At 41.6% G+C, this 14147-nt stretch overlaps 1 protein-coding gene across 4 annotated transcripts in view; it reads right to left on the reverse strand.

Moving 5' to 3' along the window:
- Positions 1-7037: 7037 nt before the first annotated feature.
- mapkap1 (MAPK associated protein 1) overlaps positions 7038-14147 on the reverse strand; it is a 271086-nt gene continuing 263976 nt past the window's right edge. For all 4 annotated transcript variants that reach the window (XM_073052618.1, XM_073052617.1, XM_073052616.1 and 1 more), the window contains one exon: positions 7038-7966. In XM_073052618.1, the coding sequence (XP_072908719.1) occupies positions 7844-7966 (123 nt within the window). In that variant the 3' untranslated portion in view covers positions 7038-7843. The remainder of the gene's footprint in view (positions 7967-14147) is intronic.

The following is a 14147-nucleotide window of genomic DNA, read 5'->3' on the forward strand; positions in this document are numbered from 1 at the left end:
ACTGCTCTCCAAGGCTGCACATCTATGCATCTCGTGTTCTTCACCACTTGTGCACGGTGGGACATGCTGGGACCCACACCACCAGATTCAGGAAGTTATCACCTCGAAACCATCGGGCTCTTGAACCAGAGGGGATAACTTCACTCATTCCAACACTGAACTGTTCCCACAACCTAACCATTCACTTTCAAAGACTTCTTTTCTAATGTTCTTGATATTTGTTGTTTATTTTTTAAATCTTTTTGCATTTGTTGGTGGTTTGTCTTTTTTTGGGTGTGGCCTTTCATTGACACTATTGTGTTTCTTTGTATTTACTATGAATGCTTGCAAGATAATGAATCTCAGGGTTGTATTTTGTGACATATGTACTTTGATAATAAATTTATTTTGAACATTGAACTTCCACGTTCAAAGTCATTAAACCTTGTCAAAATCATTAAATGGCTGCAGTTTCTGTTGCATTTTTTCTTAGGACAATTCAGGAACATTTTCACTTTATTTTGTACTTCGAGATACAGCACAGTAACAGGCCCTTCAGGCCCAATCACACCCATCACTCTTCCAGTTGCAGGGTTGGGTTTCCCAGTGTTGCTGTCTTCTCAAGCCCGTATCTCCTACTGGGGCATAGGCCTTCCACAGCAGCTTACCAGAGACCTCTGTCCTGAGCCAGTCTTTCAAGTTGTCCCCCAGGTGTAGCTGATCATCTCAGTATATTCAGCCTCTCCCAGGGATGAGGCTTGTGGAGCTTCTGTAGCTCTGGGTTACTAGCCCCATGTTCAGTCCTCTTCCTTTTGCAGCTGGGGAAGAGTTCCAGTGTTGTTGTCCTAGAGTATTTGGAGAGAGAATCCCAGTGTTCCAGCCCTAGGGGATGCGGGGTGGAGGGTCCCAGTCAACCAGTCTGAGGACTGAACGGGGTGGGGGTTGGAAGCATTGGAAACGGCCAAATTCCTAATTACAGTGATCTTTGTAGGTCTTAGGTCTGCAAGTAAATCATGGGCTATTAGCTGTAGAAAGATAATGTGAAGCGTTCTCATGGGCTGCCACTAGTTGATGCCCAGAATAGGTGGGGTTAGTGAACACATGTGAAAGGTCAAAGGGAGATGGGCTGGGCCCAAAACATCGACTGTTTACTCTTTTCCATTGATGCTGCCTGGCCTACTGAGTTCATCCAGCATTTTGTGTATGTTACTTGGATTTCCAGCATCTACAGATTTTCTTGTGTTTGCACAGTATGGGCTTACAGCCTCTGGCATTAATACAAACAAGAACTGGTCTTGTTGGAATGTGCGGGATTCTAATGTTGACGCTGTCGGACTGGAGCTACCCTGGTGGGAGTCTGGAATTAAAGGCCATAATCATAATTCCAAATGGCATAGAAGGCCATTCAGCATGGGTGAAAACAGCTTGTTAATGAGAGTGGTCAGACTGGTTCAAACTCCCACGAAGGTGACAGCAACTCAAATAACAGACTTGTGCAGAAGAGCGTCTCTGAATGCATGACACATCGAAGGTTGAAGTGGAAGGGCCCCAGCAGCAAAAGGCACACTGGGGTTCACTCCTGTACCTAATAAAGTGGCAATTGAGTGTATATTTTGGAACGGACCCAAAGGGCTGGATTACCCTCTGCTCCTTGACCTAGCCTGAGCAACAGAAAGCAGAACTGCAGCATCAGTCGTTCTGCTTACTTCTTAATCTACTTCAGCTAAGATAGCTAATGTAACATTTATTATTAAATGAGAATTAAAACATAGGAAAAAAATGATGCAGCAAGAAATGGGATTGGTAAATTGGCTTTTATAGCCTTTTAAAACAATAATGCCCTATAAAAAGAATTTATATTGCATTTTTCTTAAAAGCAATTTGTGAACAGATCTTCAGTAAAATATTTAAATCCATCTTTTAGCTACGTTTGTAAGCAAAACTGAAATTATGTTGACATATTGCAAAATACTTCAATTTTACCCATTAAGGTGTTTATCAGCACACTGGGAAGTGCATGATTGAGGAAGAGTGTGCCAAATTTTACTGCAATTGCAACTCTAAAAATCCATAAAAGTACAAATTGTATCAGCGCCGCAGATTGACATATTTATGGAACCGTTAGCTTTCTACGATGTGTACACAAAGTTTATCTTTCTACAATCTGAACTGATCCACTGCGGCAAAATTCAAAAAGGAAACTCTCAAGGAAATTGCTTCTAAAGGTCTAGCTGTAAAATATCTTCCTTTAAAATTCAGGTTTATGATCGTCCTTGAAGAATGGCCAAGTTAGATGGGTGAAAGCTGGAGTGGGGTGGAGACAGAAATAAAACTATTGGATCTCCTACAGCACTAACTTTATTATTAGGGAATAATTTGCTGCAATTAAAAATTTTCCTTGTTAGTGAAATTGTATCTTATTCTAAATGGCTAATACAATGGGGCATAATTTTAATTAAGATTATGAGAGGCATAGACAGACAGACAGTATCTTTTTCATGGGGTTGAAATGTCCAATACCAGAGGGCATGCATTTAAGGTGAGAGAAAGCAAGTTCAAAGATGATGTGAGGGGTAAACTTTCTTGTTTTACGTAGAGTGGTGGGTGTCTGCAATGCCCTGCCTGGGATGGTGGTGGAGACAGATACATTAAGGACTTTTAAGAGATGTTCAGATAGACACATGAATGTGAGGGAAATGGAAGGATATGGACATTGTGTAGGCAGAAGGGATTAGTTTAGTTGGTCATTTGATTACTAATTTATTTATTTAGTTCAGCATACCATTGTGCGTGGAAGCGCCTGTTCCTGGGCTGGGCAGTTCTACGTTTCAGTTGATTGGAGGAAAGTATGGTGTCAGAGGAGGGTTATTTTTTCACAGACTAAGGAGATGCATGGAACAACGTGTCAGAGGTGGTGGTAGAGGCAGATACATTAGGGGTGTTTAAGAGACTTAGATAGGTACATGAGTGACAGAAAAATGGAGGGTTGTGTACGAGGGAAGGGTTAGATTTTTAGAGTAGGTTAAAAGGCTGGCATAATGTGGGCTCTAGGGCCTGTACTGATCTGTAGTGTTTAATGTTCTAATAGAAAGAAAACTTTAAAGCAGCATTAAAGCTTTTGCACTTTTGTTCTATAGGTGCATCACGATTTATTGAGGTTGGGTTGTTGGTCATGTAGGCCACTGCCTTGCATTCATCATGCACAGAGCTCAAGTCCAAAGGTCATTTTATTGCATCTCAGGACGTGTGGTGACGATGAACCAATCATCATTTGCAGAGAGACAATCAGTTTATAAAAAGGTAAATAGAAGTGTAGGATTCTCTCATAATTACATGCATTAGGGGCTTTGGAGATGCTGGGAGGTGATAGGTGGAAGAGGTAAAGGACTGAAGATAGAGGAATCTGATAGTTTAGTGGAAGATGGAAGAAAGGAGGGTAATCAGAGGGAGATGATGGGCCGGTGAGGAAAAAGCGTGAGAGGGAACCAAAATCGGGAATGGAGAAAGCGATTCCTGATTTGTTGGGGCATCAAAAGACATGGTGTGAGGGTAGGTTTATGGGGTTGAATGGGATCTTGGATCATCCATGATGAAATAGCAGAGTGGACTAGATGGGTTGAATGGCCTAATTCTGCTCCTATGTCTTATGATCTAAAATAGTGAGGGAGGAGAAAGTACCAGAAGCTAGAGAAATCAAAATTCATGTCATCAGATTTGAGGAGACCATGGATAACATGTTGGAATAGGAAGTTGAAATGAAATGGGTGTCCAATGGTGAACAAAAATGACCACTTGTCTAGTGATGGTCTATGCTTTTAATTGTAGTGATGAAGCGAAGTTTCTTCTTGAACTTTGCCCTTGTTAAATTGGAGAGATCTATTCTGTAATTCAGTTAAGAATGAATGAGTTCATAAGTCAAATTAAAAGAAAATTCTGAAACTTAAAATTCAGTTTAAAAAAAGATGTCTATGTAAATACTGTGCCTTGACTTAAACCTCTTGTACTTGTCATGTTGACTGGCATTAATTCACTGCTCTATCACCGATGGTTGTAACACAATTTTATGTACCCAGATGCTCTCAAAAGCAGTAACTGTATCCACTCCTTAGGTGCTTCACATTATTAAAAATAAAGTCAATAGGTGGTTAAGAAGGCGTATGTTGCATTGGCCTTCTTTAGTTGGAGGATTGAGTTCATGAATGTGAAATATTGTCACGGCTCTATAAAACTGGCTAGACTACACTTGGAGTATTGTGTTCGGGTCTGGATCCCTCAAAGGAAGGATGTGAAAGCTTTAGCGAGGGTGCAGAGGAGATTTACTGGGATGCTTCCTGGATTAGAGAGCATGTGTCATGATGAAAGGATGAAAGCATCAAAGGATTTGAGGTGATTTGTTGGAGCTGTATAAATGTTTAGAGACAAAGATAAAAGTCAATAGCCAGCACCTTTATACCAGGGTGGGAATGGCTAATACGAAGAGGCATAGTTTTAAAATTGATTGAAGGGAAGTATAGGGGGGGATATCAGAGGTAGGTTGTATTTTACACAGTGGTGGGGGTGTGGAAAGTACAGCCATGAGTGGTGATTAGGGATGTGCATGAAATAAAAATGGAGGGTTATGTGGGAGGGAAGGGTTAGATTTATCTTAGCGTAGGTTAGAAGATCAGCACATCATGGTGTTGGCCAGAAAGAATGACAATCTTCAAATCAGTGAATTCAAATGAATCAAGGACAGTGGAAGCGGTCTTTGTTCTTGCCGTGTGCTTGGGGGATGGAGGCTGCCATTTTGTGAAGACACTCTATTCTTCATTTTGTGAGCTTGACATGCTGGGCTTGATCAGTATTTTAAGGACGACACCAAGACTCTTCAGGTAATCTGCTGGACTGGAGGTCATTTCCAAATAAGGAGTTATTTGTGAGGTGTTCTTTGGTTGGCTATAACATGCAAGATTGTGAATAGCTGAGGCGATTCGAGATTGCTGACTGAGAACAAAGAGCCATGAGTCAGCAACTGTCCCTTGATGGGAAGAGGACAATAGATGGATGCTGGCTTGGACCAGAGCCAATGACCAGGTGTTAAAGGCCAGACACATGACCTGCGGCCAATGACACGGGAATGCAACATTTGAATTGATAAGAAATGGATATAAAAGTGGATGCTTTGCGGGTGCTGGTGGCGGTAACCGAAGAATAACCATTGCAGATACAAGCGAGAACCCAGCGTGAAGCACGTGGAGAGTGAATTGGGACCACGAGGAACAAGGAACGCCTGGCCAGCGTAAATTCCTCCACCCGGGTAATACCTTTGCTATTCTTTGACTATCCAGGAGAGTCAGGGATACTTAGCAGGTGTGCGCACAAGGTATTTAGTGTATGAATTCACGTATTTGTTAGTTTGAACAATAAAGGTAATTGTGAGTAAATACAGATCTCTCTGTGCCTCACTCAGAATCGTTGGAAGAGGTAGAAGCGGTAACTCTCTCTCTTTTTTTCAACAATGGGCTGAAGGGTCTACGTCATGCTGTACTGTTCTATATACTAACCCAGATCCCAAAGGGAACAAAGGAAGGTGAATGAACAGCAGAGATAGGAACCAGAGGTAAAGGTGCAAATGATGAGGGAGAGAGCAAGTCTAGATACCATTGGTTCTTGGGGAAACGGGTGGGTTCTTATTTACTCACATTAGTGTTTGCAATCCCTTGTTGACCCTTGAAGAGCTGAGAACCAGTTGCTCTAGTGCTGTCTGGAGTTTGCATCAGGATGGCAGATTATCCTGCTTGAAGAGCACTGGTGGGAAGAATTCTCACCCACCAGCCACTTGACCTTGTGCAACTGGAATAATGGTCCACCTGGACTCGGCTAAAAGTAGAAGATTCTGCCCCTATGTCTAATAATGGGGAACAACAACAGGAAGGTCAGAGTGCATGAGTGCAAGGAAAATCTAGAGCTAAAAGAGAACAAATGCAAAGAGGGCAGCACAGGAGCGCAGCCGTCAGTGTAACGCTATTATAGACCCAGCTTTAAGATTGAGGTTTGATTCCTGCTGTTGTCTGTGAGAAGTCTGTATGTTCTCCTCGTGACCACGTAGGTTTCCTCCCACATTCCAAAAGCAAACAGATTAGGGTCAGTAAGTTGTGCGAATACTATGTTGGTGCCAGAAACGTGGTGATGTTTGTGGGCTGCCGAGCTCATTCCTCGCTGCATTTTACTGTACCTGTGACACATAAAAGCTATTCGTCCTTTTCTTCAAATGAGATTGAAGGTGCAGAGCAATTGGGATTGTGAAGTTGCTGAGCGGGAGACAGCAGAGTACAATAGTTAGAGGATCACTCTCCTGTCCAGGATCAAATAGATGGAGCACACAGAAACAGAAACACTCAGCAGGTGAGGCAGCATCCCTGGAATTAGAAATAATTAACATTTCAGATGAGACCCTTGGAAAGGGACTTGTGAATTTTTCTCTTCCTGGATCCTGTCAGAAGGTCCCTGTTTCTCCCTCCACAGCTGCTAGTCGTCCTGTTGAGTGTTCCTGCTTTAGATTTCCAACATGTGCAGTTATTTGATTTTCTTAAATGTGGAGCAAAGTTTGAAAAGTTGCCTTTTTTCCCTCCTAAGTGAACTGATCCCAGAAGTGATGACAATAGCCAGAGTAAGCATCTAGAGGAGTGGAGGCAGGACTGTGGAGTTGAGGCACAGATCAACAACCAAAAATGGCTGCACACTCCCAGGTTGATGACACTTACTTGCAGGCAGAGTAGAGCATCTTGTTAAAGCAGGAATCAGGCAGCAGACTTCAATCTCACCAATATCAACTTGATATCAGTGAGATGATCGAAAGGGAGTTTGCACAATTCATTTGAGAACTTCAGGCTTTTAACTCATTTTGTTTAAGTGGTTGCTGAATGCTGTGGAGATGTTTACAGTGGTTGAATTTATTAAACTGCTCCAGGGAAATGGCTGATGTGAACAAATCTTCAGTTTGGGGACTGAATGAGAGTCCAGAACACAGGAAAATGGAAAGTAAAATTGTCTGAATCAGCAGTTGTTCTTGGAGAATCCTGTAAATATGAGCTTGTTTTAAATTTACAGTGCAAACTTCTTGATAAAGAATATTTCAACTAAATGCTAACAGCGTTTGGAAACCGCAGATTTTTATACATTTTTGCCAGGAAGAAAATGTTTTTAAACATATTATACATTCCCATACTGTCTGAAATGACAGATTGAAATAATACCAGCTATTTTTTTTTCTTTTTACACAGTGCTTTGTCATTATATTATAGTTAGCAGGTACAATGCAGGAACATTTACAGGTCACAGTAAAAACTAATGTTTATTTCTTCCAGAGGTCATAAAAAATCTATTATTCAGCTGTTAAGAAAAAAACTGTTAAACTACTTATCCAGTAATTGTATTTTTTATGGAATCAGAAAAGGAAATTTCATGGTTTTGTCCCAACATGATTAACTTTTGTCTTTGATCAAGTGACAAGCTACAACACCTGTGTGAAGTCACTTGTCTGACAGTGCAACTTATTGTCTCCATAATCCTTGGGTGATTATATACTCCCTGTGAATCAAAACACAGGGAAGCAAAATGAGCCACTTGCATTTTTCTCTGATATGGCTGCTTGTTAAGAGGAAGAATATTGAAGGAAAGCCTGCGTCCCAAACAGGAAGCGAAGGATCCTTTGAACACACGAGTAGCAAGAGATCTCAATGTCTCCTAAATTTTAATCAGTTTCTTTTGCTGTGCTCTGTTCTTGGCAGCCTGTATAGTTACAACTTCATGGTCCTGTCTCCCACCTATAATACCATAGGAGTGTGGACCTTCTCTCACTCCGCAGAATTGTTTCGACTGTTTACTACTGTCCTGATTTTTTGTCCTTTTGAAAACTGAAGCTTGTTCTTCTGCTAAGTTTTCGTTGCTTTTGAGCCTGGTAGTCTGCTCGTGCCGAACTTGCTCTGGATTCCAAGATGTAGTTTATCTAGCAACAAGCAGAAACATAGAAGTACAATTATTTTGGCAGCTGGGTAAGATGAAAGAAAATCAGTAACATTGTTAAGCACACTTCAGATACCATTTGGCTGGCATGGACTTGATGGTCCAAAGGGCCATTTCTGTGCTGGCTTGCTCTATGATGTTCAAACAAATTTTCAAGAATAATTTGGTTCTTAGTTCCCAATCAAGCATAGAACATAGAACACTTCAGCACAGTACAGGCCCTCTGGCCCACATATTGTATCGACCTTTTAACCTACTCGTTGAAACTCGTACATCTGCCTGCACCACCACCCCAGGCAGGGCATTCCATGCAGCCACCACTCTGCACAAAAATCTTAATTCTGACATTCCCCCCCCCCCCATACTCTGCTCCAATCACCATAAAATTACGCCCCCTGATATTGGCCTTGGTGATGGGGTGGAGATATCTCTCCACCAAAGCAGGTGTAAGGTGCTCCTCCCTCTGCTAGCCTGCAAGCCACCCGTAGGTAAGGTACATAGCCCCCCTCCACCCCGATCAGGGTCACATAAAGCCGTGGGAGCAGATGGATAGTTGTACTAGCAGCTGGTGCATATCACAAGCCTTGGCTGTGTGACCACTGACACCAGGAAGACAATCTCTGAAGAGTATTGATAATGGCTGGGGTCACCCGTCTTGTAAAGACACTGTCCAGGAAAAGACAATGGTAAACCACTTCTGTAGAAAAATTTGCTAAGAACTATCATGGCCATGGAAAGACCGTGATCACCCACGTCATACGACACAGCACATAACGAACAAACGTATTAGCCAGTTCCACCCAGGGAAATAGTTCCTGGCCTTCTACTTGATATACACCTCTGTCAAGTTACCTCTAAATATCTTTCACTCCAATGAGAAAAGCCCTAGCTCACTCAACCTATCCTCATAAGACACTCTCTCTAATCAGGGAAGCATCCTGGTGAATCTCCTTGGCACCCTATCCAAAGGTTGTACATTGTTACTGTAATGAGATGACCAGAGCTATACAGAATATTCCAAGTGTAGACTAATTTGCAATTTTACCTTGCGGCTCTTGATTAACCATTTACAGCATTAGGAGATTCTAATTTTCTTGCTCAAGCAGAGGCTGACAGCCCATCCATGTTTAAAACTGATCTTGGCTCACCTGCTGATGGTCACTTACAATTGGTGCCAGCCCTATTGGAACACACCATGGTTTGGGCGCCATGTTAGCGCGGCACTATTGCGGTTTGGGATGTTCCGGAGTTCAGAGTTCAATTTGGTACCATCTGTAAGGAGTTTGTACATTCTCCCTCTGTGACCATGTGGGATTCCTCTGGGTACTCTGGTTTCCTCCCACAGTCTAAAAATGTGCCTGTTAATAGGATAATTGGACATTGTAACTTGTTCTTGTAAGTAGGCTAGGGTTAAATAGGTGGCTGCAGCTTGTTGGGCTGTCAGGACCTGTTCCTCGCTGTATCTCTTGACAAATAAAATAAATTTAAAAAACACACTACTACCACCTAAAGATGTTTGGAAAAACATTTGATGAACAGAATTATGGTTATTTCAACATTCAATGGTAAATTTGAATTAAACATAAGCTGCAATCAACAAAATTTTGCAGGTTGCAGTTGTATAATTTGTGTAAAGGAGGTTTGTATTAGAAGTTTAGGTTGCAAAAATGTTCTATGTATATTGAAATAAATCTCTTATCAATGAAATTCTACCAGAATGGAATTGTAATGTAAACTTCGTACATTTTTCACAGACAGAACTCTTCCAAATAGTACTTGAATTTCAATGAAAGCACTTTATACATAGTTCAGATCTGTAAGGCACAGGAAACATATTTAAAATTGAAGATACTTTTCACACAAACATTCAAATTAGGTGCAGGATAAGATGAATCCGCTCCTCCAGCCTGTCCTGCCATTCAATGGGTTGATCTGATTGTAAATTCCATATTCCTGCAGTAACCTTTCCCCCCTTGTTTATCAAGACCTTTCTACCACTGCATTACAATTTTTCAAGGACTGTGTGTGCACAGTGCTGTAGAGAATCACAAAGAGTCATCCTTCAAGAAAAAATTGTGCCTCAATCCATCTTAAGTAGACAACACTTAGATTCTGCTACACAAGGGAAAGATCCTCTCAACATCCATCCTGTCAAGACCTCTCAAGATCTTGTATGTTTACTTTCTTAGAAGTTTGCGCAGATTCAGCATGTCACCTGAAACTTTGACAAACTTCCATAAATGCACAGTGGAGAGTATCCTGACTGGTTGCATTACAACTTGGTGAGGAAACACCAATGCCCAAGAATGGATAAGTCTTCAAGAAGTGCCGGATATAGCCCAGTTGAGCACAGTCAAAGCCCCTCCCAACATTAAGCACATCTACAAGGAACGCTTCCACAAGAAAGCAGCATGCATATCATGGACCCACACCATCCCGGGTATGCTCTCTTTTTGTGCTGCCATTGGGCAGGAGGTACAGGAGCCTTGGATCCCACACCACCAGGTTCAGGAACAGTTACTATGCTTCAGTCATCAGGGTCCTGAAACAGTGTGGATAATTCTACTCACCTCAACACTGAACTGAGTCCACAAACTATGGACTCATTTTCAAGGGCATTACAATTTATTTATATATTTATTATTATATTCTGTATTTGCACAGATGGTCTTCTTTTGCACATTTGCTGTTTATCAATCTCTGTGTGTATTTTTTCATTGATTCTGTTGTACAGGGGCACAACTGAGAGCATCCTGACTGGCTGAGGCACTGCCTGGTACGGGAACTGCGGGAACTGTACTTCGCTCAGTCGCAGGACTCTGCAGAGAGTGGTGCAGACCGCCCAAAGCATCTGTAGATGTGAACTTCCCACTATTCAGGACACTTACAAAAAAGGCCTAAAGGATCATTGGGGACCCGAGTCACCCCAACCACAAACTGTTCCAGCTACTACCATCTGGGAAACGGTACCGCAGCATAAAAACCAGGACCAACAGGCTCCAGGACAGCTTCTTCCACCAGGCCATCAGACTGATTAATTTGTGCTGACACAATTGTATTTCTATGTTATATTTACTGTCCTGTTGTACATATTATTTATTATAAATTACTATAAATTGCACACTTAGAGATGTAACGTACAGATTTTTACTCATGTATATGAAGGATGTAAGTAATAGTCAATTCAATTCATTTCTTTGTTCTACTGTGAATGCCTGCAAGAAAATGAACCTCACAGTATTATATGGTGACATATACATATTTTGATAATGAATTTGCTTCGAACTTTGAATTTTTAAGCCCTATTTTGCTCTTCTATGGTGAAGAATTAGTTAACCTTTAGCACATGACCATGAACTAATTTAGACACGATTGAATCTACAGATCTCAGCCTCAACTTTGAATCAAGATGACTGAGGATGGAAATTATTTTAAACAAGCATCTCCATTTAATAGGTTATCCCTGTGAGCTCCTTTACTGTGCAGAACAAAATGCCAGCACTGTTAGTTTAGAAATGACTATATAAAAGCCTCACGGCAAATCCCACAAACAGACCTAAAAAGGTGGAGCACAGTGAATAGAAGTGACACAGAAACTGATTCAGCATGAAAGACAGTCACATTAGCAAATCGTAAATACTTGTTTTACATGTCTCATAAAATGCTAATTTATTGGCCACGATACTTTGTGATGATAGCCGTGATAATTTTTAATGGAAGGTTAATGTAAAAATCAAAATGCAAAAAGCCCTTTGGCTTAGCATCAGTTGGTTCACTAAAAAGATTTGGCAGCTTAAAACCTGAACAGTTTTATGTACTGCTGGTTCTTCATAGTCGTTAAATTTTAAAGCTGATAGCTTCAAATGATGTGGAATATTTTTTTTCATGGCTAATAAAACCTTAGTTTGGACTAGCAAGAGTGATTGAGACAGTTAACTTGCTAATGTTTGAGTCAATTGGACATGTCCCTGATGTAGCTCACAATGACTGCTGGGCTCAGGAAAATCAATGATCATGAAATAAAGTGGTGACCGTCTTGAGGCCTCCGTTGGTCGGGGCTGACCATGGATGTTGCATCGCAGCTGTCAATGTGACATGCAAGCCAGGGCAGTACGATATGGAGAACTGTTGCCCATGTAAGCAGGCTCTCGGGCTCTCCCTCTCCATAACAGCAGAAATCGATACTGTTTGGCACCAGTGGCATTGCAGGAGTTGCCAGTCAGTGTTGGACTCAACGTAGGACTGCTTTAGGGACTCCAGCACCAGATTCTTCCCTTGTGGTTTACTCCCAAAACCTCCCATGAGTGTGTATAGCTGCAAAGCAGCAGAGGGCTGAGATCCAATTTCCTTCTCCAAGATGAGCTGCCAACCACAGCAGAAGAGGACCATCTGCCCAAAGTGACTGGTTTTAAGGAGTCAGTAACCTGCCTTTGCCCTTTTTCCTGTCAGTAGAAACAGTTCACTGGGCTTAGTAGCTAAGCCACACACGAAGGCCAAGAGCTGGACTTCAGTGTCAGAGGCTATTTGAGGTGCACGCCATTGGGACCATTTAATAGGTAGTGGAAGCTTATCCACATTATCCCACCTGGTTATGACATCTGTAAGGAATCAAAGTGGTGATGAAAAATACAAAAATGTGATGGGGGCCATGAGCAGATGGTAAGGTTTTAAGATACTTAAGACAGTTTTACTTTACTCACTGCTAGAACTAACCGTCCTGTGCTGCGACAAGCCAAGAATCTCTACTGGCTGCCAAGTTCCCACATGTAACACACACAAAATGCTGGAGGAATTCAAGTCAGGCAGCATCTACGGAGAGGGATATGCAGTCGACAGTTCAGGCCAAGACCCTTCATCAGTTCTGTTTATTCCTCTCCATAGACGCTGCCCAGCCTGCTGAGTTCCTACAGCATTTTGTGTGTTGCTCAGAACCTGCTACTCCTCAAACCTACCTTTCAAAACTCTGTGCTGAGAAAGGCAAAATCTCTTTGAAGCAGAAGCATTCTGTACTCCCTTAAGGCCAAGTCACGTCACTTTCCTTCCCCTCAGCTCCACTCTGATTAAATTGGTAGTTGCAAGGCTTTCTGATTGTTCAGCAAGGATGCAACTTCTGGAATTTCTGAAATGTTCTGTCACAAGTAACACTAGTTTCCCTCTTGGGTCCTGTTATCTTTAATGTATTCCTATAAAAGTTGGCTTCAATTGTACCAACTGGTTGAGAAAATATTTCTTCCACTTCAACTCATAAAATGAATACTTTGCCTAAATATGTTGGAGTGCAAGAAACATAAAACAATACAGCACAATCCAGGCCTTTCTGCACACAACATTTTGTCCATCTTTTAACCTACTCTAAGATAAATCTAACCATTCCCTTCTACACAGTCCTCCAGTCTTCTTTCATCCAGTGCCTATCTAAGAGTGTTAAATGTTCCCAAAGTATCTACCTCCATCACCACCACCCCGGCAGGGCATTCCCCACAAGGATCATTGTATTTAAGAAACCTATTTTTGACATCCCCTATACTTTCCCCCAATCATACCCTCTCGTATTAGCTACTTCTGCAGAGGGAAAATGTCTCTGGCTATCCACTCTGTACATGCCTCTTATCATCTTGTACACCTCCAGTCCTCCACTCCAAAGAGAACAGCTAACTCTCTCAACCTTCCCTATTAAGACACAACCATGTTGCTTTTTCTATGGCATTAAAGCAGAGTATTTCTAAATGTATCAGCATGGTTCACACTTCATGTTTTTAAAAACTGAGATCAGCCTGTTTTTATCTGAATGGGAAGTACAGCATTTGTGCTGCTTAGAGAATTAGAAAAATGGTTCAAATAACTTTTTGTTACTATTTTCTAATTGGCTTGATTGTCATATAAATTCCCAGCAGTTTAATTACTAGTCTTAAATAAGCGTATTAAAGCCAACAATCATGAAGGAAGCATCAGCCTTTTGAAGAATTGTGTTGCTAACATAATACAATCCTTTGGTGGAGATCTGGAGGAACTGAACTGAAAGCTGAAATTACTCAAAGGTGACTCGAGCATCTCCACAGCCTACTTGAAGGTGGGCTGTTGAATTAGAAGAATCAGAATCAGGGTTATTATTACAGGTTGAATACCCCGTATTCGAAATGCTTAAGGCCAGAAGTGTTTTGGGT

This window comes from Hemitrygon akajei, chromosome 7, assembly GCF_048418815.1.
Source record: "Hemitrygon akajei chromosome 7, sHemAka1.3, whole genome shotgun sequence".
Taxonomy (NCBI): domain Eukaryota; kingdom Metazoa; phylum Chordata; class Chondrichthyes; order Myliobatiformes; family Dasyatidae; genus Hemitrygon; species Hemitrygon akajei.